Source organism: Betta splendens, chromosome 10, assembly GCF_900634795.4.
Source record: "Betta splendens chromosome 10, fBetSpl5.4, whole genome shotgun sequence".
In the NCBI taxonomy this organism is placed as follows: Eukaryota; Metazoa; Chordata; class Actinopteri; order Anabantiformes; family Osphronemidae; genus Betta; species Betta splendens.
Window position 1 is genome coordinate 7810356 of NC_040890.2, and position 26409 is coordinate 7836764.

Sequence of the window (26409 nt, forward strand, 5' to 3'; positions counted from 1 at the left end):
GCTTCATTCAATTTCAATACACGGCACATGTAACCACATTAGCAGTTGTATATCAACAGATACTGGGATGAGTGAAGCTCCAAACCGCGTGTTGACTGACTGAAGGGCTGAAGAAAACCTTTGGCTGACATTTGCTTCTAACAATGAATCAGATTAAATGGGTGCAAAGCTTATTTCACTGTGAGGTTAACATCATCTTACACTGGCTTTATACAAACCTGCAGTTTAGCCTCAGGAGAGGGTTTATTATTTATTTCAAATCAGTGTTCTGCAGCACAGAGCAAAGACAATTAAACATACTGGGCTTTCCATGTATTTTATGACCGTGATCTACTAAAAATACATGCATGTATGGAATCGCTCCAGCACAAAGACCGTCCTCGGGTCATTTCTGCGTATTGGCAGCGCGCTGTCCTCGCATCACACGCGGAGAAACAGCCTGAGGGCTGGATTGAAGGTAGACGAGGGGCGTCGCTCGCCACTGAGCAGGGTTTCAGGCTCGGCGTTGCACCATCTCTGTGGGCGGAATGTGAGTGTGTGCGTGTGTGTGTGTGTGTGTCTGCTCATATACAAGCTGAAGAATACTCCCACACACTAATGTGTGCAGCCACTGCCTGCAGCTGCTGGTGGGTGTATGCAACACACATGGAAGAGAATGGGGCTTGGGGGAGAAATGATGAAAAAAAATGGCAGACCAAACAAAGGAGGAAATCAAAAACCCACAAGGATGAGAGTGGATGTGTCTCAGTTTCCTCAAGCTGTTTAGAAGAGGACCCGGCATTTCCTCCCTGGCGGCTGCGAGACTCTGCCCCTCCAACACGACCTGGCAGCGATGCCTTCACTGCTATTGATTTCCTTTCCTCCTCCATTTGGAAAAACACATTTCACTTGCTAAGAGGAGACACAGCGACAAAGTTATGCTATGCATCTCTTCAAGAAAGTCACACACACACACACACACACACACACACACACACACACACACACACACACACACACACACACACACACGGACTCAGGTAGCCTTCAAAGTCCACATCACAGAGAATCAGTCAGCAGCACGATGCCAGCTGTGAGCTGTAACCACATCTGAAAACCCAATATCGACAAATAAGTCACTGTTGTTGTTTTATCATTAGGCCACGCCCACTTTTCTTTTGGTGGGTCGTATGGGGAACTAAGATATTCATAACTCCACCACATCCTTCACAAGGTATAATAAAATATTTTTGTTGAAACGATTATGAAAACTATTCGTGCGCAGGCAGATGAGCTGACGAACTCGACCTTGACTCACTTGACTTGACAGATTGCGACCTATCGCTTCATCTAAACATGCCTTTTTCAACCTAGATGTTCCGTTTGAACCCCGCAGAGTTTGTATTAAAAACCTCTTCTTCTTCATTTAAATCAAGGCGGCATGAAACATTTAAATGTCATCCGGAAAAGGGCTCATTCAACCAGCACATGGAGATAAAGTCTGCAGCTGAGACGTTACTGACGTATAAATGAGCAAATAGTTTTTTTTTTGTTACAACAGGTCTATATCAGCTCATTTATTCATTTTTCGTTGATTTGATGCCTGTTTTAGTCGAGGCATCGTCCTGACCGGCCCCGTTGCTGATCAACTGTCCCTCAGAATCTGCGAACGCGCTTATTAGCGTGCGCATTAGTTGCGTTCAAGACGCTGCGGCTCGTCTGCGCTCGTCTAATGAGAGACGTCCGCACCTGGACACAATTAAGCCGCGTTGGCTCCAGACTGGAACGAGACACGCTCTCTTCTGTTGGGTTTTCCTTTGTCCGCGTTCCTCTCCGCCGCCTTCACCGTCATCGGTACAACACACCTGCAGGTGTTTCTGAGGATCTTCATTATTTCACTGTCAACGGCTGCGTACTTTCATCGCGTTCTGGACATAATAATTTTAGGATGTGATATATTGGTCGTTAAAGGTGCCACATCTAAGATTTAATTTTAGATAAGGACTTAAAAACCTGGAGACACTATTTCATTCTCCTAAGATAAAGCTCATCCAACATATGGGCTGAGAGCGCGCGCGCGCGCGTGTGGGGCACACCAGATATGTGTAAGAGCAGGTTGATGGACCTGAATGGAGGATTATTTTTTGAGATGGTGAACAAAACATCAAACCCAAAAATCCTGTGACTCTTGAAGCACCTGTCTCACTAATCATAGGGTGTGACGCGCGCTGTGAAACACACAGAGACACAACTTTGCACATTCACAACAACCACTACGGAAAGTCACACACTCTATAGTTGTACGTTTATTATAATCCGCCGTCCAGGCTCAACAGAGCATAAGAGACGAGTATCGTGTGAAAATCTAAGAAATGAGTGCCATTCTGTGTAGATCCCTAATGCGCACACGTCGTTTGGAAGCTGAGTTTATATATTACACGATGCAAACAAACACGATCAAGTGAATGAGTCATGAGGCAGTAGGTGAGCTGGGGACTGCTCGGCCACCGCAGCTTCATTAACGCGTCTGTAACATTCTGCTAAATCACTACAAACAATCAAATACGCAAACAGGTGAGCGACGAGCAAGACTCGACACGAGTGTCTCCCACCGCTTCTGTTTGTCGTCTGCAGTAAATTCATTAAAACGTGCACAACGGCACCCGGGAGATTTAAAGCTACCGCACGCGCTCAGCGCAACCGTTCTGATTTGAAGCCTCCGCGAGAGCGCTGCTGAGTTTGCGGGTGCCGCCCGCAACAAGCCGCTCCGCCGCCGCCGCTGCCGCATGCAGTTTGTAACGAGCCCAAACTTTAACATCCACCTGCGCAGTAGTTTCCCATTCGCCTGGAGAAAGTTATAATCAGCGCGCGCGGCCCCCCGCTGTGCTGAGCTTACCGCTCCCCGCGGAGCCTGATGAGGTCACAGCCTAGATGCCAATTATCAATGCGGTGCATAAATGTTCATTTACATACCCGGTGCCACGTGAAGCTTAATGCAGTCGAGCCGCACAGTTTGAAGCGGCTCTACTGATTTGAATAGAAATATAAGGAGACGGCACAGATACTTCATGGGATGTGGTGAAGATGGATCACTTGACCCAGTAAAGTGTGGTCGAGTTAAAACGTTTAAAGCTGCGACATTCGATGAACCGGGTTTAGAGTAAGTTATTCGCAGAAATATTCCTAAATATGTGCTAAAAATTCAACCAAGTCTGTTTTCAACTCATTTATGACTCGTGCTAAACCTGCAAGAAAGGCACCACCAGGTCCCTCGCCTGCATGAATTTAAATAGATTCTACGCCGCCAAATACGCAAATAGGCTAAGCCGCATTCACGTTAGCGCTTAGGTCATTTCCTGAGTACGTTGGAACGCATCGCTTCATTTGGGCTTCATTTGTCAGACCCATGCATCTGATTTGTGCGAGAATAATTTTACAGAGTTTACAATTATCTGGCGTGAACGAAATGATAAGTCGCTCCCACAAGATAAAAATGGGTTTGTCTCCACTTGGTAGCGAAGATTGGATCAAGAACAAAATTGGTGGCTGATGGATCAGAATGTGTAAGTGGGATCGACTGTTGTACGTATCATTTCCATTACTTCTCAGCATCACATGCATTTATCAGTGGACGTGTTTACATTAGGCCTATATTAGTGTGTGTAAAGGTGAACGTGCTGCTTATTGTTTTGTTTTTTGTAGCAACAAGCACAAATGGGATGTTTTTAATTGTTTTGCAGCTCATGCAACAGTGACTCTTTTTCCTTTTCTCTTTTCACGTTCGACAGACTGCCTGAGATTATTTCCTTGGATCGCTGCACTTCTCTGAGAATAAGCGGCACTTTATCCTTCTATTCTGGTAATATCTCCACTCAAATCCCATTTGCCTGAGGCACAAAGTGAGATACACCATTGCCATGGAAAATGAAACTGAACCAATATGTGTAGTTTATTTCTTTATTCAGTTACAAAAGCATGATGACTTCTTTCCAGGACACTTTGGTTAGAAAAAAAACAAGTTCTCAAAAGTCTGGTTCCTAATACTATTGTGTTCCTTTTTTAATTGTGAGCCCATTTATAGACTACCTTTTGAAAAGTTAAAAAATAAGAACAACAATAATGCTTCTGGTGAAAATGTGATTCGGTTTCTGGTAGTAAAATCACAAAAAAAAAATGAAAACCACAAAGAAATATTCAAATGCTGTTAAATTCCAAGCACTTAAAAACACCAACAGGAAATCATTGTCGAAACGTCAACAAATTGTCATAAAATTAACTCAAAACTGCCTTTAAACAACATTAGCGCCTATAGATTATTCTACATCAGTGTGTGTGTGTGTTTTATTTTCTTACACTTTTCCAAGTGTATAACACTTTCCCGGCACCGCAACTCTCCTTTGTAATACAAACATCGAGTGTCTTTCATGTTTTTTACAAATCCGTTATGTATAAAACATCTTTCTGAAGATCAAGCGTCCGCTGGAGAGAGCTGTGCTGTGTTCTAATTAATACATCAGCAAAGTAAGACGCATAGATGAAGGAGGAGAAGGAAAAGTACTCGCCGTAGGTGACTAATTCAGGTACACTGAGGCGTGATTTTGCAGGAGAACAAACATTTTCACCGGGGGAAGAGAAAAAAGCCTTTTTATATACATAATAAGTGGAGATATGTATGATTTCAGTAAACTCTGACGGCCCATTGTCTTGCTCACGTGACGATGCAGAGAAGGAGACGAGGTCATACATTAGATTTGGTACTTTTTTTTTTTTAAAGCAGAAACTCAGGAGACGAGAGAAATAACACACAGCCAGGTGTTGTGTTGTGGTGCCTTTGTACAGGCGCTGGGCCTCTGCTGTGCGATGAGAGGTCGGCAGGAGTGGGCGGTACGTAATCCGGAGCTGACCTCCGGCCTCCAGCAGCTGTGAGGAGCCCATTCAAACCAATAACCTTACACTCACCTTTAAGTAAAACCGCTCCTTCGGACACGGTTAGACTCAGATTTACTGGAATTACTGGAATCTGGCATTTTCTGGATGTATGTGGGACAATCCAGTTACTGAAATTGCTGCATTTAGCAGTGGAATACTTGTGCAGGCGGGGAGAGCAAAGCGATGGATCGGTGAGATGACGGGAGGGATTTTTCCCCACGTTGGCGTAATTTGCCCTTTCTGTCGCCGCTGGACGCGATGTGACGCGAAAAAAACAAATGTCATTCGATTGCCTGCTTTGACAGATGCCACTTTTGAAAGTGTTGAGTTTAAAGGATAAGGCTGTTGTTATTCTGTCTCGTAAGAACACTATAAATACTTAAAACCACTGACACTCATTACCTCAAATGTGACAGTGAACGTTTCGTCCCTTTAAGCCACTTCTGCACCTAATACAGTACAGTATGTACTGTACTAGTGCACTTGCAACCTGCTTCCTTTGGTTGAATAGTTGTAGAATTTATTGAGTTGCTGCCTCAGAACTCCAAATAGGAAAATGTCACTTTAAGTTTGAAGAAACCTCTAAGACAAATGTGTCATTCATTAGAAAATGATTTAAAGGGACAGACCAAAAAAAAAACAAACAAAAGGACATTATGGCATAATGCTTGATCAGGTCTGTCTGTGCCTTCACTCTGACTGACTGACCTACACCACTGGTAAACAACATGACATATTGCTGCTGTAACACCTGAAATGCACAACATCACCTTTAAGAGCATTCACATGTATGTGGGGGTCACATAGCTGCGGTTCAGGAAAGCTGGAGATGAATTCGTGGACAATAAGGCAAAAACAAACAAACAGACAAACAAATAAAAGCCACCCCTGATTCTCTTTTCCATTTTTTTAAATGTATTTTTAAAAATCAGAGCCCTGGCTCACATTCAGAAAAATAACGCAGATCATCAAAGTGCATCCTGCTTATAGTATTGAAACAGTTTGAGATGGAATTTTCCTTGAAGGCCTTCACATCAAACCCCGGCTGTCTGCCCTCTGTCATCCCTGCCCTCTACTGTCCAGGGCCTGCCACTCTGATTTCCCTTTACTTGACTTGATCTGAAGGGGAAGAACTGTAATGCAGAGCACGCTCCGATTGCCGTGACCTTGACTTCCGATAAAGACAGATAATTGCGACTGCACCCACTTTTGCACCGGCGGCGGCGGCGATCGGCCGGCCACAAACTGTTGAGTCCTCATTAGATCTTTAGCATGTACTGCAAATATACACTATGATAGTCACAACAGTAGAATACAGTGTAAGGTCCCTCAGTACTGTACACAACACAGACTATTCTCCAACCTTCCTCGCTCGTTATGTTCACTGAATCCTGAAATGCGCCCACGTCCGACAGCTCCAAACGAATGACCCCGCGTGAAGAAGTGTCCGGTGTATTTGTGTGCATTTCCGAGAATGGTCACATGGTGCGAAGACGAGGCATGACGCGGTAGATGAGGTGTAGCAGCGATGCGCGTGTGTCGTGGCCTGTGGCCGAGCGCCGATTTAAAAAGCCTCCTCCTTCAGCGGAGGATAAATCAGCTCAAACCCCTTTTTGACGAAGCTCTATGCGCAAACCATACACTACATGGTGAAAATCAGGCCGATGCTACGCGGAGCACTGCGTCCTTCAGGAATGACGCGTGGGTGCGAGCGGGGGAAGTGGAGGGGGGGGGGTCCCAAAACAATACGAAATCACCACAGCGGTCGTGCAACACATCTGTCCTCCGCTGCCACATCTGGGCAGAGGCGTGTTCCATCGGCCACCGGACGGCTTCTATGGAAGGTAGCACAAAGTCAGCGGTGGAGGTGAAGATATTGCACACGCAGACTAATGTCAACAGCTCCATTGAGATGGGACAGCGCAGGCGTCACACTGAAGAATAAAGTTTTTTTTTTTTCCCCACACGTGAACACTGTAAAAAATTCAAAAACACGTCCCGTTGACGGCTTCTTTATTGCAGCACATTTCCCTTTTTGTTTTTTTTTTTTGTTTTTTTTTTCAGTATCTCTTTTCAAGCATCCACTTGTTTAAAAAAAAGGTGGTGACTCTGTTCGAAGTTCGTAGGGAGCGGCTTTGAGAGTGCGTTTTGGCAGTAAGGAAGGTACTTGTATGAGTCGGGTGCGTTGACAGCCAGGAGGACAGACGGGTCAAACCATCCAGCCATGATTTCCGAGGTCCACAGAGGCTTGTGCTCTTCTTCTGCCCCACCCTGCTTGTTCTTCACCGCCGGCACAGTGACGCGGTGATCACATGCCGGAGGCACCCAGTCCCATGCTGGCGGTGTGGCTCATACAGGGCAGCGTCTGAACGGTTTTGGGGAAGTCGTGGGCGAGGATTCGGCCGTTCTCGCCGCCGCTCCCGTTGCCACTCATCCTGGTCAGGGTGGAGCAGCGCATGGCGTCGTTGATGGATTGCTGCAGAGACAAACGGAGGAATCAGTCTGCGGACCGGGCCCTTCGCCGCTCATTACATGCCTTACAGCGCTCTATGTGGTACTAGTCACAACAGACAAAGCTTATGCAACAGTTAGAGGTAACGTACATAATGCGAGAAACGAGTGTGTGGAATATCTGAACATGAGCAGCTGTTTTTCCAACCAGCTGAAGGAATTCAGGGGCAGAAGGAGCTGTCAGGGGTCACAAGGCGCAAGTGTGCATCCCATTCATATGCACCTGAGTCATACTCGAGGGCGGTAAACTGTAGCGCTGGCTGATGTGCGTGATCCTAATTCGTATAAGCAGGAGCAGAGCGAGTGAATAAGGAGCTCAGGGTTCAGTCTTTGGTTTAATAGCTTCATTCTCAAGTCTAGCGTGGTAAAAGCCAGTGGGCCTGAAAGCCGGCCTAATGATGCGTGTGCATGATTGCACATGTGCCTCTTTGGTGTGAACTTGCACCCTTTTCTTCTATAGCTGATTAAATTGGGCAAAGCGATGTGGAGCCACCGGTGAGTGCTGCACAGGGATTGGACGATTACACCGGGCCCTAATTGGAACGGCGTTATTGTTTCTTTCAAGCCAAACAGCATAAAGGCACCGCTGGACTAACAGGGCTCCGAGCCAATCCCATCAGCATACTGATCAGCTGTCTGTACACGGGCTGAGTAGAACACAGGAGAGTCATGTGGGAGATTTTAGTGTTTATATGTTGACCAAGAGGCGCTTTGATGTCGGGAAAATGAATCAAAGCTCGCTTGTTGTAAATTGATCCATGAGAACTAAGAGCTACAGGATCCACAGTGTTGGGTGTTGGCCTACCAGTGCGTGAAGCAACAAGTGGGACACTGTGTAACACAGTTTGGTTAAAGCAGCGATGGAACACACCAGGCCTGCCTTATGGTATGGCTATACATATAAAGGATGTTCACCACAATGGTCCCTGCGTTTGCGAGACAGTCAGCAAACAGAGAAAAGAAGGAACAGGGGAGAGGCTCGTTCAGAGCGACAGAGGTAGGAAGATGTACCACTGTGATTCAAATTGCCTTCATACCTGTGCTGCAAAGTGAAAGTTCTTTACTCGTAAATGTGTGGGAGACGTCGCGGAATTATACTACAGCATTACAGCGGCAAAAATGAAATACGTACGCGTTAAAATGGACGCGAAGTGTTGTGTAATGCATGAATGTGTTTAGGAAGGCTTTAGATTACAGCTTATGACATGCTGTGTAATATATATACCCTGACCCCTGCGAAACAGGCTAACACAATACACTAAGGAGACAACAAGCTGGGAAATAAAATATCAGCTATAAAAGGTGCAACACCCTGACCTTCATGGTCTGCACTGTCATTCAAAAACAAAAGATCCGTGAGAACCAGACTGATGTGTGTTAATTTAATGTGTTTGAGTTTTTCTTTCGAATTCAAATCATTTTTATAAAATAATTGATCTATTTGCATGTATATATTTCATTATCTACTGTGCCTTAAGCATGTACTGTAGATATTGACCATTCACTGCGGAGGCTAATGTGAATTAAAGAGCCAAGCTGGGGAAATGGTTCTAAAAAGCCTTTTCCCATTTATTAAATAAACTCCAGCCTTTAAGGAGTTATAGCTTCTTGTGACCCTTAAGCCATGGGAGCGTTGGAATGAAATAGCTGGTTGTGCATTTTCCTCTAGCTGTGTTAAAGTGGATAATAGAACCTAATTAAGGAACAATATGACGTCTGTTGCTGCTGTGGTTCAGCACCATGGACAGCGGCTGGAGACTGCACCTGAATGGCTAGGCTGTAATCGAAAGCCTTATATTTATATATATATATATATATATATATATATATATATATATATATATATATATATTTTTTTTTTTTTTTTTTTTGTATATATTTGTATCCTGACAAACCTCAGTCTTAGGGAAACAACACAGTAAACAGGCATAATGGCAATTTAGAATCAAGTGATTCAACAACACTGCGGGAGATCAGCGACGTAAAGACGGAGTGGAAGAGGAAGAGAGAGGTACAGGAGAGCGTTGGCACTGCGGTGGAAGCCTTGAGAGGCCCTACTGTGGTCACGATAAGATGGGCGGAGATGGATGTCATCATCATCATCATCATCATCATCATCATCATCATCATCATCATCATCATCATCATCATCATGGCTTGATCACAGCGTTTCCTACCCCGTGGCTGTGCTCTGCCCTTATATCTTAACAGTGTTGTTGGCGTACAGGCCGTAGCTCTGCAGCTCTGTGTAGGGGGCACTAGCACCACTGTCTAAGGCTGAGCAGTGAAAGGCCTGAGCGGCTGTGGCGGCAGCGGCTCGCGCAGTGGACACCTTCATTCGGCGCGACTCGGTCCGGGATTTGTAGCAGAACTCCACCAGTGCCACCAGCATGGCCAGGCCCAGGCCCCCGATCAGGATGTAGAAGACCCCCGCCACATTGCTGAGGCTCAGAGCACTTGTCTTGTCCTAGGGGGGAGGAGGAGAAGGGAGAACCAGGTGGTGTGGAGAGATAGTGAGAAGGAAGCACGAAAAAAAAAACAATAACAACCATAACCACACATGGAGAACGCATCATCAACAACTAAGACAAACTGAATCACATTTGTCTATTTTATAGACAAACAATAGTGTTACAATCGTAACGAAGTGGAAGAACTCAAATGCCTTAAAGCAAATGACACACACACACACACGCACACGCACACGCACACACACACACACACACACACACACACACACACACACACTTGGACATACAATTTGCAAATTAACCTAATTAAAAAAACAAAAAGACAAAGTAAAATCGACAAACAGACAACAGACACACACACAGAGTTGCCAGTACCCAGACATTTTTTTAAATCATCTGATGGTAGTGGTCCTTAAGCAAACTCAGCCTTTTATTTACCTTGAATTGTATTACTAATGCACAGCCAGAGAAAATGTGGCCAAAATGGGACTTTTGCTTTATTAAAGTTAAAATTAAAAGTTACCGACTAATCAGCAGACCTCCATTAATTGATCCCCGTGTCGGGAGGGAAAAAAACGTGAATGTTCTAGAGTGAGGATGATTTTTCATAGGTGAAAAACTGACACTCGCCAATTATCTCAGGATTAAATGTCCTGGAAAACCCAACCCAAGGTCAAAGCATGGAAACAAACCCAGTCTCCATCTCTGGACTGGCTAAAGGCCGCTGGTATTAAACCGACTACAATCAGATGATTATATTTATGATTTTATCCTTAAATTAGAATTTAAATTCTACCTTACACATGACCGTAAGCCCACACAAACACAAAATGTCCATGTCTGTCTCACAAAGTAACTGAATAGCTTGGGGTCCTCTTTTCACTTAGTGACAAGTTTAAGTGACTGTAGCAGCTAAACGGTTTACAATACAGCAGCAGAAACAAAGAAACAATATCTGTGATAAGATTAGAGGAGGAACGTCTAAATGACGACACTTCATATGGATGCTCTAACTGTGCGCCGTCCTCAGCCTTTTAATTAAAAAAGGAATAAAGCGTCCTCATTGAAAATTAGCTCCCGGTGATTTATTCGAGCGTCGTGGCGACGGGTCCTTATCGTTGCCTTTTCATTCAACACATCATACTCCTGCGGTTCTGCATAAACAGAAGCAACACTAATGAAACATTTTCATTTTCGCCTTCTCTCATTTTGTTTTAACGAGAAGAAGAAGAAGAAAAAAAACAAAACAAAGACTTGTTATGTTTCTACACGTGTCCACACTCAGACTCGCTAGTGTTCAGATGGGCCAGTATCGCTACTTCTAACTTTGTGGGACAGGCTGCAGACATTGACAGGCACTCGTCTCTATTCTTTTATTCCTAATTATACATTTCTGAACATTGAGTGAGGGAGGAGATACAGCACTGCACAGGTAAAGTGGATCAATACCCCACAACACATGCATTCATGCAGCAACAGCACAAACTCTATTACAGGGCCTATCACAACGGCTTCTACTTAGATTTATGGCTTTTCATTGTTCCTAAAAAAGTTACGCTGCATGACTGCTTCTATGCTTCTTGCTATGAGGTATAAGCACCTTCTTAAACCTCTTAGTCCATCATAGCACAGGGTTCGACGTCAAGTTATCACCAAAGGCCAAAAGACAGGCCAGAACCCGGTCTCGTCTGACTGTATGCTCTTCTTGTTTTCTCTTTGAAATCTAAACATCCGGATCCAATCAAACTCAACGTCGCCCTGACGTGTGATCGTGTGATTTGTTGGCACGGATAATCTAAGTTAGGAAGCTTCATCATACAGTTTAAACTGACACGCAGGTAACGATCATTAATTCTGTGACAACACAAGCTAGTAGGGAGTGACAGACTCCAGGGTACAACCAGAGACTGGCCCGGATAAAAGATGACGGCTCCTTTTTGAAATGGTGCTTTTTTTTAAGAATAAACTAGGCTTATTATGATTTGACATCATCACATGATCTTTTTAAATAGTGAGGGCAGGTGTGCGATAGAATTAGTGCTGTTTACTGGCCGCTAGCTAAGTACTATCGGTATATACAAATGTTCTAGCACAGCCCAACCAGTCTTATTATGCTCACAGCCCAGTGAGGAGGTCAAAATTATGAGTCATTTTTATTTATTCCTTTTTACTTTCAAAACAAACTTGACCAGTAATGCAGTTTTCAAACCGTGTCTGAGCGGCACTTAGCGTTGAACTTTGATATCATGAAGTGACACTAGTCTGACCTGGTTTTTGTTTTATCTTGATTCTGTTTCCTTACCGGTCTTCTAGTCAAGAAAAAGTCACTTAGGCAGATCAGCTACTGACCTTTACCACATCTAAGTGAATATTATATCAGTGACAGCAGTCGCAGCAATGGTGACGGAGGAGAGGAGTTGTATTGATTATTTCAGGTTGAATTTGTTTCTTGATTTTTAGATTAAATTAGATAGAAGGTTTTAGATGAGTAATATTTTGCATAACAGACTTGTTCTTTGCTACATGATTGCTTAATGTTAAATTAATGGGGAAAAGAAGTCACTTTCTAGCGGTCATCCTATGTCCGGGCCAGGGTGGTGGTACCGCCAGAGCCAGCGGTGCAGAGGCTAAGATGTGGACTTGGGGCTGGTCTAGGATCAGGGCGGGGGTGTGCTGGGGGTGCTGTGAGGTGACAGGTTTGGGTTGGAGACTAACCTTTCTTCCGGAGTCCTTGCTGCCACACTCCCCCTTATCGTACCACCATTTGTTTTTCAGTTTGTCTAAGACGGCTTGCTCATTGAGTTTCAACACCGCTAGGTTTACTGGGATTCTTCCAACCAGAGGGAAATAACATAAATAACATATTATACCATGTTATTTTATGTTATTAGTTCAGAAACACAGAGCAGCAAATACATACACACGTTAATGCTTGAGCTCGCTCACAGGTTAAAAAAACGAAAAACAACACGTACGCACACAAACAAACACACGCTCATATATATATATAAATATATATACATGTATCATCATCATCATCATCATTGGAGACATCAAAGTCAAAGTGATATGCATTAATACTCCATCTAGCTTGGTTGGCTGGCTTCCTAAGGCAGTAGATGTGTATTACTATATCACTTTGGGTAACTGGCAAACCGCTCGCCCTCTCCTAACAACACAGATCTCACTTGCACCTTTTGTTATATATGATAAATAATAATGTAAAGGAAAGAACCACAAGCCCAATAACCCCCCACCATATACCCCCTTGGCATTTAACCTTATCTACTCCCCTCACCACAGAGATTAAGTGTTGCCGGAGCGGTTGGTGCAGCATGGGTCTGCCGGTTACCCCCCCCCCCCTCAGCCCTCCACTCCCGCTGGTGGTGGGTTACCCGCAGGGTTTATCAAACTGGCTCTGACCTTGGAGTCCCCGCCCCCGCTGCCGCACTCTCCCTTGTCGTACCACCACTTGTTTTTCAATTTGTCCAAGAGGCCCTGCTCGTTCAGTTTTAACACTGCCAGGTTTACTGGGTTTCTTGAAAATAATATAAAACAATAGCCATTAGGAGACACTCTATGGGACAGATAGAAGAGGCTTGTCGCATGGCGGTGGTGATTATGGCAACATTTACTTGCTGTTGGAATCTCCTGTGCGTAACTACTGATGTGAAACAGGAGAGCTGGTTTTAGATGCAGGTTAGTTGCATATCTGCATTGGGCCGAGATGCTGAGCGCCCATACAGTAGCAGTCAGGTTTTACCAAGCAGGGGCCTCAGAGGGAGGCAGAGCCAACACTCCTACACCGAGATGCCGTGGATGCAGAGGTCTGTCTACAGATGGTAATTTCCTTTCATGCCCATCGCTATGGCAACCGTCCTATCAATATTCAAGCCATCACAGGATTCTGGAGAATAGACGTCGATGAGTAATTTGTAACTATCAGCAGAGACAAATGCTTTGAATGTTTTAATCTGTCAGGATCACTTTCATCACAAGTTTATGTCTTTAACAGGCTGAAAGGAAACCAGTGTAGATAGAGCTGTCGACTCAAGGCATCTACAGTAGTCGGGTGTGCTCTCTCTCTCTGGCGGGTGCGTGTGTGTATTTCCTATAGCTGACAGGCTGTGGACAAAGACTCCCTCCATCTACAAATCACAGAACGGCAGAATGTGTAATCAGAATTCTCACAAAAGAAAGAAAAGATCTTTGACTCTCCAATTAGTGCCAGTTCTTCGCCGTTCTTTGTTTCCCCAGCTACAGAAAAGTTTGGGTTCGCTCCTATTCTGCCTTTCTCGCCAGCAGGTGCAGAGGAGTCTTTGTCCCCAACCCTGAGTGCACAACACAGCTGTAGGGAACACAGGTACAGTATCCTCAGAGCTGGTAAAACCTCTGAATTCTTTCTCGGTCCAGGAAGAAAGAAGTCAAAGTGTGTGGACATGGATGGCTGGGAGACCTGGATGCAATTGGTTAGTTTGGGACAAGCAGATGTCAGAGATTACTGCACGTTAGACTGGATGGGCTCAGGCTGGACACTGAATATGTGAGAAATGAAGCAGCGTGCACACAGGGAATATTACAAACTGCTCAGAGAGGTTCTCTGTAGACTGTCCTGTAAAACAAACATCATGTCATTTGAGCATCCACTGTACAAAGAGCCCTGCTCCCTTAGACCTGCACTGCAATATACCTCATCATATTTCATGTGTTAACCGATGTTCCGTTTGAGCTTGAGCCCCACACATATTCCCTATTACAATTCTAAGCCGTCAAAATGGCTTCCATTAGCGTCCAATGGCGTCGTTTCTTCTTTCACTCTGCTCTTTCGCCCGTCTCCTCTCGTTCCAGGCCCCGGCCTCCACCTCCAGCGTGCCGACTGGCTTGGCTGAGTGTTCCCCTGGGTGCTCTCTCCCCCTGTCACACCTGCTTATTTTCCCTTAATTAGCCCCCAGTATTTATGCGATTATGCTCCCCTCCCTTCCCTGCCAGATTGTATATTGAGCTCTTATTGCCGTAGCTCTCCAGCCTTCCCGCTCTCGTCCCTGCTCCACCTCAGCTATCTCACCGTGAGTCTCGCTTGTTTCCCTGAATACGATTCCGTCTGTGCCCATTTGATCACACCATTAAACTCTGGACTGTCTGCTGCACCAGTCCATCCACTGAAAATGTGCCAGAATAGCTAAATAGGCTCATTTCACGCATTAAAGGCATCTAAGGTTCATTTCAGCACTATTAACACTACTGCTATGATGCTATGACACAGCAGTGTTCATTTATTCAAAAAGGCCTCTACTGTCCATAGTTAAAATGTGGTTTTAGTGTGAAGGACAAATGGAAAGCATGGATTGACTGATGTGGTCAAACAGTGTAATAACTGCTATAATCTTTACATTAGGAATGCAGTGCAAGTATAAGTGGAGTCAGCGCTTTACATTCACAGGACATTCACTCATGTCTGATTCAGGTTTGCAGAAATTAGCCCGTGTATCTTTTCAGCATAAAATATTATAATAATTTATAATATCAAGTGTTTCTTTTGATTGAACTCTCAGTGAATGTTTGTTATCAGTTAATGAAGCTCAGCACCAGACATCGGTGAACGGCCGGCGAGGCAATAACATCACTCGGCTGATAATTAACACAGAGAGAGAGACAATGGAGGCCATCCTCAGCGTAACACTACCTCCCATGTTGGATTTGTAGCTCTACACAAATCTGACATGATTGCTGTCGGATTAATAAATTTCAGCCCTGGACGTCCTTTGCTTTGTGCATGAAATGTAGAACATTTCAAAGGAACCTGTGAGTAACGCACAGAACACAAGCTCCTTTCGACCTTTGGCTGTCAACTAAGGTGGAATCCTGAGCGATTTCTCAGTGAGTTCGAATGAAATGTCTCCATATGGCTCATTTCATTAAAATGAATGAGGCCTATTAGAGATAGATTAAAAGCCTCAGATGCCACCAGCCTCTACGCTCTCTATGCAGTTGCAGGAGAAATATGAATGAGGACTTGGTTAAGGTGTTAATGTGATGTGAAATGACAGCTGCTGCTCTTGGACATCAATGACAGAAGTACATCCAGTAATAATTATCGTTCATTACATCGATTAGCACGTGGGATGTGGCGTGTAAATCTGAGACTGACGTGAGCCCTGGCGCGAGTGGGGACCAGACTTGTGGGATGTCGTCTCCGGAGCTTTGGACCTGCTTCAAGCGTTTACATTTTCTATGCGTGGGTTAATGGGGGATTCTTCAGACTAGACCCAGAACTGTTTCAGCTGAAGGACAGAACATCCCATAGTCCGACTGTACATTACACTTTGCGAGTGCTCACCAGCTCAGAGATACAACGCAATGGGCTGAACAGAGACAGTGTCGGGCCTCTGTGATGAAAATGAGCATGGTCAAGGTGTAAATGTTTTCCTGATGTGTGGGAACCATGAAAATGACAAATAAATGGAATGGAATGCATAAGTGACATTTTGGTAACCAACGAAGATGACACCGGTGCATGAGCTCCAATAAAAGCTTTTCATGGCTTTTATCCGGCCATGCTGCAGTGGATGGGGTTTACCTGAGGGGGGAGCCCTTCGGCGTGGCAATGCCGTACCCCTTGGAGTCCAGGTTCCCTCCCACCTTCATTGTGTCGCAGGGCTTCCTCTGCTCGATGTACTCGTTCATAGTGGACTCCAGCAGGTAGGCGTACTTGCCCTTGGACTTCCTGACTCTTATCACGCCCTCGTCCGTTGTCCTGACGAACACGGACGGGTCGGCGGCCTTCATGTAGGACCACATCTTCTCAAACACAGCGATCTTGGACCGCTGGCGTAAACGAGACACAGCAAGGGGGCGAGAGGAAGCATTTTATTAAGAATCTTTATGCTGTAAAATCCATTCAGAGCCCTTTAAGGTATTCATTTCTGACGTTAAGTGTTTTCATTACTGGATTCAAGCACAAGAGATTCATAGAAATCAATGAAATTGTGTAACGCTGTGCGACTCATTCTGCCTTTCTGCTGATCTGCTGCGGTGGTGAAACATATTGAAACCACCCACCGCCATTGCTTTACATTAATTAAGAGAGGCAATAATGCTTATTTCACCCTGAAGAACTCTTTGGTGGAGCCGGCATCCAGCGTTCCATAGGCGATCTCTGTCTGCTTGGCCAAATCCTCGGCGCTCTCTATGGGAGACACCATCCTCTCCACCGTCAGGAAGGCGGCCAGGTTGGCAGTGTAGGACGAGATGATGATGAGGGTGAAGAACCACCAGACGCCTCCAACAATGCGGCCTGACAGGGAGCTGGAAGCGGAGGCAAATAACAGATGCGTGGCTCATTTCCACTGTTTAAGTGTTTAACTAAAGAAAATCAGCATTAGCCCCTTTTCTTTCTTTACGGGCCAGTTGAGCTCGCAAAAGAAAAGCATATCGAGTGAAGCAATCTAAACACTTGCATCCAAGCGACCCGCATTACATCGCACTCACCCTGCATTCATACGCCGCTCCTTCCACCAGGCCTGGAGAGCTGAGTCCAATGTGCTAAGCAAAGATAACCAGAACCACAAAGGCCCACTCAGCTCCCTGCCTGCCAAATTAATCTCACTTTAAGAAAGTTGCCAATACGTTTCATGGAACCGAGCACATTAATTGTCGTGGATTAATAGGCAGAAGAGAACACTTAGCCACCGCTCTAATTGCGCTTAAAAAATAAAGACAGAAAAAAACTGGGCGATTTGGGAGCAAAATCCCCTGAGTCAAATCCCTGCCTCTCCCTCCTTGTTCATCTCTTCACCTCAAGAGAAGCCAGCTTGAGCGGCAACAGCAAAAAAAATCATGTTGCGTTACATTCCCGGTCCCCGACAAGCGCGGAGGCAGAGCTTACGCAACGAAAATGACACAAATCTGAAACAAAAAGGAGGCTTTTATGGTTCACCTTCGCACCGTCAAGCCAAACCACGCACGAACATGAAGGCGAGATTAAGTATGGTGGAGGGAAGGAGAAGGAGAAGAAGAAAAAAACATGAGGAGAAGCTAAAACATAATCATTTAAGATGCTTTTCAGATGACGGGTGGGTGATGAAAGAGCAGCCGGGGAGCGAGCGGAGAGGAATCACAGAAAGGATGCGAAGCTTTGAAAACGGCAGAGAGAATGCAGAGCTGTCTGCAGGGTGTGTGTGTGTGTGTGTGTGTGTGTGTGTGTGTGTGTGTGTGTGTGTGTGTGTGTGTGTGTGTGCATGTGCGTGTGTTTTGGCTTGTTCACTGATCACTGCTCAAATGGGAGGAGGCTAAAGGTTAAGCTTTTACCGTGTAGAGACGCAACACACACATTTTCCAATAGCTCAGTGAATATGTGGCGCTGCAGCAAAGCGTCCACAGGCAAGACGCTGATTCTCCTCCATCAGAAGTGACATTTTTATCTCTTGACAGCTATAAACAAATCTGCACGCACTTCATCACATCCTTACTCTACGTTCATATAAAACGACTACAAACTGGAATCAGATGTATAGGGACAAGCTTGACTGACTGTATCCATATAAAGAGCTTGCAGGTTACGAATGAGTCTTTGAATCTCAGGTTTTAACCAATATTATGTATTGAAACCATAATCAACCTGATGTTTGTGAAATGCAATGCATGCTGGACCAGAAATGCACAGAACGAGCGGTCAGTGAATTCTCAGTCAAGCCTCCATCTATTACACTGAGAACCGACTGGAAGCTGCTTGGCCTCAGCGTAGCTCCGGTGTTGAGTTCTGTCACCTGTTAGAGTCTGAAACCTGTTGTGGAGGGAGGAATTTAACTAAGGTCCACTGGGTGTCCAGGAAATCTGTGATTCATTGGGGCAATGTTTGCTGAATGATCCGTCCACCGTATCTAATAAGAACGACATGTCCATCGTGTTATAATTTTCATATTGAAATGATAGCTTTTGGGGCCCTGGGTTTTGATCATTTGAGATGAATCATCATTATGTTTGGAGCTGGGATCAGGGAGGACGTGGTGCTTTTCGTGCTCTATTAAATGAAAGTGAACCCAGCCCGTCTCCTGCTTCTCTCTCAGCCCTTGCCCAGTAACTCTTACAAGCGTGACTTCATTACATTACAGTTTCATCTGTCTCTAATTACTACTGACTCCCGCTCGAAGCGCTTAAAAAACTGGAGCAAGGTGACAAACAAAGAACTACACGGTTCTAAGGACGTGTGCTGTGTTGGACTGAAGCAGGGTGAAGCCAGAGACAGAAGGACATGGCAGAGATGAGAAGTAAAGTGGATGGTACCACCAGAGGCTGACACACTCCTTAGCTCTGACTGCTGCCGGCCTCCAGAGATGGCAGTAAACAGCTGTCTAATCCTTCTCCTTCACTCGCCCTTTTCTCTTTTGCTGCCTCTCCTTTGTTTTTTTTCCTTCGCTCATCTCCCACCCCTCATCTCTCACCGTGTGCTGGGGGGCTTCACCGGGGTTTGTTTTTGGCCCAGCACACGCACACACACACACACACACACACACACACACACACACACACACACACACACACACAGGGACAGCGTGTGAGCGTGTGTGAGAACAACCAGGTCACTGGATGTGTGACGGGGGTGAGGGTCCTCCTCCCAACACACAGTTGGGCCTGTTTGCCTCTGTTTGCTTCCTCTGAACTCTCCTCATACTGTGCATTAATGCACGGCAACCACAGTGGGTGAAACATTAACTAAGCCCTCTTATCCTCTCATTACAGTGAGGGAAATCTTCCCGCTACCACTGTAATTTCATAGACTCGTTAAGGCACTGATTAATTAATTTTTCAGTCTGCCTCTGTTATTGCATTGCCAAGACAAGAAGTTGTAATGGGAGCAGTAAGAGCGTTAGCTCCAAAGCAGGGATGTACTGTACGTAGAACCACGGCATTTGTGTATTATTAATTCTGCTATTTTTGATAATGGGATTGTTTTCAGCTGTTTTAGTACAATAGTTAAGATCAAGAACTGAAGTTGAAGCTCTAAAAATCTCTGACATATACTGTATGTTTACAGTGCAGAGTGAACTTGGATCTGCCAGCTTAAGGTAAACGACGTGGATCACAGCATGTTTGTGTTGTCACCGTCACGTGCTGATGTGCTGAGTGCTGAGTCAGCACTTTCCTCCGAGGCTCTCATTTGTAGTTAGTTAATTGCAACGGCACGAACATGTTCCTGGAAAGGCATCGAAACCTTTTTACACCCACATGTATGAGTGTTCAGAACAACTTCGCAGTAGTTTGTGTTCCTATGTGCATGGACAAGTGCAACATGGACAAGTGGAACATATGGCCTCATTCTGAGAGCATCAGCACAGGCGCTTACAGACACATATACCCGTGTGATGAATAATTAAATCAGGTTCAGGTCGGAACACAAATCACAGAACGAATGAATGTGTCAGACTCTGATGTGAGTTTTTTTCTATATGATCTCCACCCACAGCTCTCAGAGATTCTGTGGTAGGACTAAACTCTGATTAGAATTCCCCTGGCTGGCCTCCTCTATTCGATATGGTAATTAGCAATGACTAATGATTTAAGCAAGTGTAAAAAATGAGCCAGTAATGGCCACATTACAATGGATTAGGAATTACTGAGGTTTAAACGAGAAGCAAAATGGTCTCTAATTATGGTGTGATTCTAAGACAAATCAGGGATGCAGAGTTTTCTGCTACACTGCTTCTTTCTTTTTATTTTTTTTAATGAAGCAAGACAGCTGCGTTTTCTTATGACAGGACACAGTCATTGCTATTAAGTCTGGTCAGACAAGACGTTCTATACAAGTCAGTGAGGCAGTAACTAACAGACACACACGCACGCACGCACGCACGCACGCACACACACACACACACACACACACACACTGTAATAGCAGAGTATTTACTGTTAGTAAACTGCAGGAAATCATTAGCAACCTCAACTATATCTTAAAATGATAACAAAAAAAAAACACTAGCAATAGTATTTATAAGGAGGAGAAAACATCCATAATCAACATGGGGAGGACATCAAATAGCTGAGTAACACCTTGACAACAGGCTCAGATAAATACAAGTACAGTAATGGATCATTCGATCTCATCTGCCACCAGTTATTTTCTCCAAATAGGAAATAAACTACTCTGTGAAGGCACTGAAGGCCCGAACAGTACATCTTAGCTGTGCTCCACTTGTTTAACAGCCCTTTCAATCTGCTGCCTTATATCACAGGGCTATATTAATTAGCGTTTCCTTGACTGTGCCTCGGCTGCTTGTAAATGTTATGAGTTGATAAAAGTTTTATTAGGCTTGCAATTCCCTATAGCCTTCTCAGGGAAAACATACATACTAATGCGGCCATGTCCGGATAATTAACCAGAATAAAGTATTTATGAATGCGATTAACTTTTAATGTCTTTCAGCCTTGATTAAGGTCCAGGCAGGTCCTTAAAACTACAGCTGAAAGTGCAGTTTTGGTTCCCCCAGCATCGAAGTAAGTAAGTTTGGAGCGGAGCGAGGCCGAGTGGGTTTGATGTGTGACACACAATGCTTTTAGTGCACACAGTCCACAGGAAACACCGGGCCTCCGCACAAAACGCACCCTGTTTGTTGCTTTCTGTCACTTCTCCTTCGCTCTCCCCCTCCGCCTTTGCTTCTGCTAAATGAGTCTCTGGCAGCGATGACGAAGAAGTTACGGCCAACATTGTTGCAAAGTGGCAGGGTTTTACTCTGATTGCGTTTGCTCGAGCTTTTGTTTTGCTAGCCTCATGAATGTTAGATTGTATATTTTCAGAGCTCTTTCATCTTCAAGGCCGGGCTAACATGCAAGCTTAGAGCAGAGAGCAGAAAATAATGATTTATTAAAGCATCTCTCTCTCTCTCGCTCTCTCTGCCTCTAAAGGTCAGTATTACCATGCCATTGAGTTGAAAAGAGAATATTATGATAATGTTGTTAGCAGCCTGAAGCAACCAAACCAAAAGCTGGTAATTACACGCATTCAAGTACGTTATGGGGGATTTGACAAAAGCATTATGATTTAAAATGCCTTGTAAATGCTCAATGCATGTTGGTTTCATTAAGAGGCAGCCGAGTTAAGTGGCCCGCTTGAGAGATGGAGCGCAGAGGCGAGACAACGGTCGCTCCCGGCCGTTTCCAGCCGCGCCGGTGCAGCAGAGTCGATGCGATCGAGACGCGGACGTAATCGCCGGATCTCCGGCCGGACACGTGTCGTCACGGGCGCTGCCTCAGCCTCACGTAACCTGAGATCAGTCAGCGCCGGCGAGCTGTGAGAGCAGCTCACTGTGCGCCCACACACATACGCACAGCCTGTTAGTCACTCCGGCAGAGAGAAGGCAGAGACATCACCGCCGCGAAACGAAAATCAATGCCATCGCCGCGCAAAAAACGCGGACGAGCGGCGCATTAAATCTGGCTGAATAATAACAGAGATGACATACATGCGCCTCGCAGCGCGGTTTCACCCATCAGACACTTGAAGCGGCGCTCTTTCCTGGAGCAAAAAAGAATCTGTCTCTTTACGGTTGCCATGGCAGCACAGTGCACTCCAAACAGTACAGCTGAGCTGAGAGAGAGAGACCTCAGTCTTCTCCCTCCTCCTCTCCTCTCTTTAAGGGCATCCACCCCATACTACAATGAATTCCGCTCTTGTTTAAAAAGCCTTTTTCCACTCGAGGGCTCAGATTTGACCCCTAAGCTCACGGACGTCTTTCCAGCCAATCTACTGGCGATGTTTACTCTGGTCCAGGCAGGTTTCCTTCCGCGTGTGGGGGAAATCACGCAGGGAAGACGTTCACACGCCGCCACAGCTTGATTGCAAAACTGGCTGGAAACGCGCGCGTGACTCGGCGCCACTGCGTTTTAAATGCAGATTCGCGGGAGAGTGCGCCTCGGAGGGGACGTGTCTGTGTGTGTGTGTGTGTGTGTGTGTGTGTGTGTGAGCGAGATGCTGAGCGCTTGTGTCTCAGTACTTTCTGACAGTGTGCATGCATGTATGATCAAAAGTTGCCTTCATGCGATTTCCTGATGAATAAAACATAAGCGTTGCCGTGAACTAAACTGAACCACCTCTTCGTGAATAAAACATCCCCACCAAGTCTTCCCCAACTGCTGCCATGGTAACTTACCAACTCCATAATTATGTAACTTGGTAGCGTGTAATGTGATCAATTTTCTGTACTCAAGACACAAACGATAACATCAGTCAATCAACACGTAGTCGCTATTATGACACATCACACAATATTTCGGTTCAGTAGCGATAAGTTCATATTTTTCCGTTTTCCATTTCCTCTGAGTAACATCACACTGAAGATAAGTAAAACCCTGGCTGAGGCGCGTGCTCTCCTACAGTCCTGCTTTGTTTGTTGAACTTCCATTATCACCAGAACTAATGCAGCCGCCAGCAGGGACCGTTTCGATTTGCGTCTCCGTGGTGGGGTTGTCAAGGACTTTCTGACATCGCAAATGTCACAGATTTTAAATCAGCCTCTATTCACAACAGCGATACCACAGCGGCAGCGCCGCGACTCCAACAAAAGAAAGCGGAATGAACGCTTCCTGAACCGGCAAGTGATTTCTGGTGCAGATGCCTGTTGCTGAGAGCTGCGGTGCTGCAGGTTACCAGATACTGTAGCAGTTTGACCAAAGCTGTGACTGTGAAGCTGTACAGTATGAAAACAACCGGCCGTTCAACACTACACCGATGGGAGACTTCGCCTGCCAGAAATGATTTCTCAGCAGTGGACAAAATGCCCTGACATTTAATTTAGCTGCTCAGTGGAGCATAAGCATAATAAGAAAATTTCCACAATTAGTTTTTTATACTGTATATACGTTTGTTACAAACCAAGTATAGCAACCAGGTGAGTGATTCCCAATAATTGCCAAGTATCATCCAAAAAATAACTACTAGAACTACACACAAACATTTTAAAGGCCTCAAACTGACTTGACTTCATGTCCTTTGTGTTTGAAAGATCGCGTTAGACGTCCATTCATATAAAAACAATGAGGCTGCAGGCATAACGACATATATCATACAGTAAGAGCAACACATTAAATATTAAGCAACAACGTAAAGCTGACACGGTTCAGGTCGACCGCGTAGCTGACGCTTTAGAGCCCAGTGTGCAACGACTCACCGTGTAAAACGAAGGCTCCAGAAAAACATTACTGCATGAGCAACACTGATCCTCCCTGAGTTACCATGAAACACCACACACACACACGCGCGCACAATCTATTATTTAATGATTCTGACCGCCAGGCTGCGAAATCGCTGTTGTGGCAGACAGAGTGTGAGTGACGGGGCAGATTTATTGCCGTCTACGTTCATGTAAGAGGAGCAACGCGGGCGCTGAGGAGAGGAGACAGCTCCACAAGGCCACGCAGTTCAAAAATAAACACACACACAGACACACAGACACAGACACACAGACACAGACACACACACACACACACACACACACATTAGCCCAAAGGTTCCACCCTATGAAAACCGAGAGCCTCTCAAACCACAGTCATGCACTACACCGCTGCTACAGAACGTTTCGCCTTCAGATTCACAATAACAAGCTGAATATAAGAGGCTAAGATGAATGAACTAAATGCATGTTAATTAATTACCATGACACCATGTTTAAACGTTGCTAAAGCCTAAAGAATCTGGCTGGATTTGATTATTATAACCATGACACATTCTGATGCACTGTTTCCAAAGACAACCGCTCATACATGTACTGTTGCTGGAGGGACATGGATAAAATCACACTCCGGTCTTTTTCTGTGCGCGTAGCTGTTCAGTACACGGAGGTTTGGCAGGAGGAACAGGAAGCTGGAGGAGGTGGAGAGATAGATTCATAAAAGATGGAGAGGGAGAGAGACGGTGGGAGAAGCACGGATGGGGGGGGGGGGGGGGGGGGGGGGGGGCGTCACTGCCAGAGTCCACCTGTCTGCAGAGATAAACAAGGGGAGGGCCCAGCAGCACAGGCCGGGGCTTATGGGAGGGTGTGACTGACAGTGCTGACATTTAAAAAGAGCAAATGAAACAAGGTCTCGCCGAGAATAAATAGCAAAAGGGTGCAGGACGGCGCATGCACACAAATATAGGAGCGCACGTACAGTACACTGGAGTAGGGGTTCCGCCCAGATGTGGCCGTTCAGCAGGACACGCACTGTTACAGGCACAGAGGGAGGTCGCACACGCCCACTGCTTATTCCAAGCCAGCGCGGACTGTCAGTGTCGCTCCCTGGCCTTTTGTCTGCACAAAGAGTGAAATGTTTTAAGCCACCTACCTCTCGCTCAGAGCTGAATGCCCCTCTAGAACACAGCGTTCTCGCCTATTAGTCATTAAAAGCACAGTGGAGACTGGTTTGGAATCCATCCATCCATTTTCTACCGCTTATTCCCATGCTGGAGCCTGTGTCAGCTGTCTTTGGGCGAGAGGTGGGGTACACCCTGGATGTTCACACACACACACTCACAACTACGGGCAAATCAGAGTGAACAACTAGCCTGATGCATGTTGTTGGAATGTGGGAGGAAGCCGGAGAACCCAGAGAGAACCCACGCGAACACACAAAAAGGCACCCGGTCCAACCCGGGAATCAAACCCAGCCGGCTGTGCGTCTCCTATAACCATTTATAGTATAGTATATGGCGCTGAGAATTGGACAAACTGGTAAATAATCCCTGCATTGCAAATACGTTTAAATGAATGATTGTTGTTGTTTTCATTTGTTGTTTTTTAGTCATTAATGATTCTGATGAACTGATCATTTCACAAAATCCTGAATTTACTTTACTTTGACAATGTACTGTATAACACAGACAGACACACACACACGCACACACACACACGTAGGAAAATGAGATCACATGCCCCAGTACATACAGAAGAACAAAAACGCTGCCGGAGTCAAATATGCTAAAATTAAAAAGCCTATTGAAGAGCACGCAGTATAAAAATTGAACCTGTAGGCTTCAATATTAACTGGATACAGGATATAATTCCTATTGTTCCTCTTTTTTTATATCGCACCACACCGACAGTCATGCTCTATGTTCTGTGCAGCAGAGGAGCTGGTAGCGCTGTAGGAGATACATCCACATGCACGTCCGCGTGCGAATATGCGCCGCGCTAACTAGAGCAACTAGGTCACCTAAATTTTCAAGGGGAAGATGTTTCCTTCGGGGCAGTATTCAGCGAGGTGAAACATTCACTGTGTTGGTTTTCAAGACACCAAGCAGACTCCACCATGCATAATCCCCACACTGTGCTCCACTGCACACGCCGCCAGACCTGTGGTGTTGTTGTGCGTTTTTTTTTTTTTTCCTTTCTCTCTAAGCAGCGATACTCGACGATGCGACATGACGTTTGAAGGACACGTCAGGGTCAGAGGAGGATATTTCCTTTTTTAAATGAGAACCGGGGTCGACTCAATGCGGGTTAAGCATCCTATAATAAACGGTGTGTTCGGCTGGGGCGGAAAAACTCAATGT

At 45.4% G+C, this 26409-nt stretch overlaps 1 protein-coding gene across 1 annotated transcript in view; it reads right to left on the bottom strand.

The window, feature by feature from the left end:
• Positions 1-3922: 3922 nt before the first annotated feature.
• Positions 3923-26409, bottom strand: part of gria1a (glutamate receptor, ionotropic, AMPA 1a) — a 50237-nt gene continuing 27750 nt past the window's right edge. Inside the window, 6 exon segments of the mRNA XM_029166095.3 lie at positions 3923-7221; positions 7223-7384; positions 9752-9886; positions 13314-13428; positions 16468-16715; positions 16997-17195. Coding sequence (XP_029021928.1) covers positions 6982-7221; positions 7223-7384; positions 9752-9886; positions 13314-13428; positions 16468-16715; positions 16997-17195 — 1099 coding nt within the window. The 3' untranslated portion in view covers positions 3923-6981.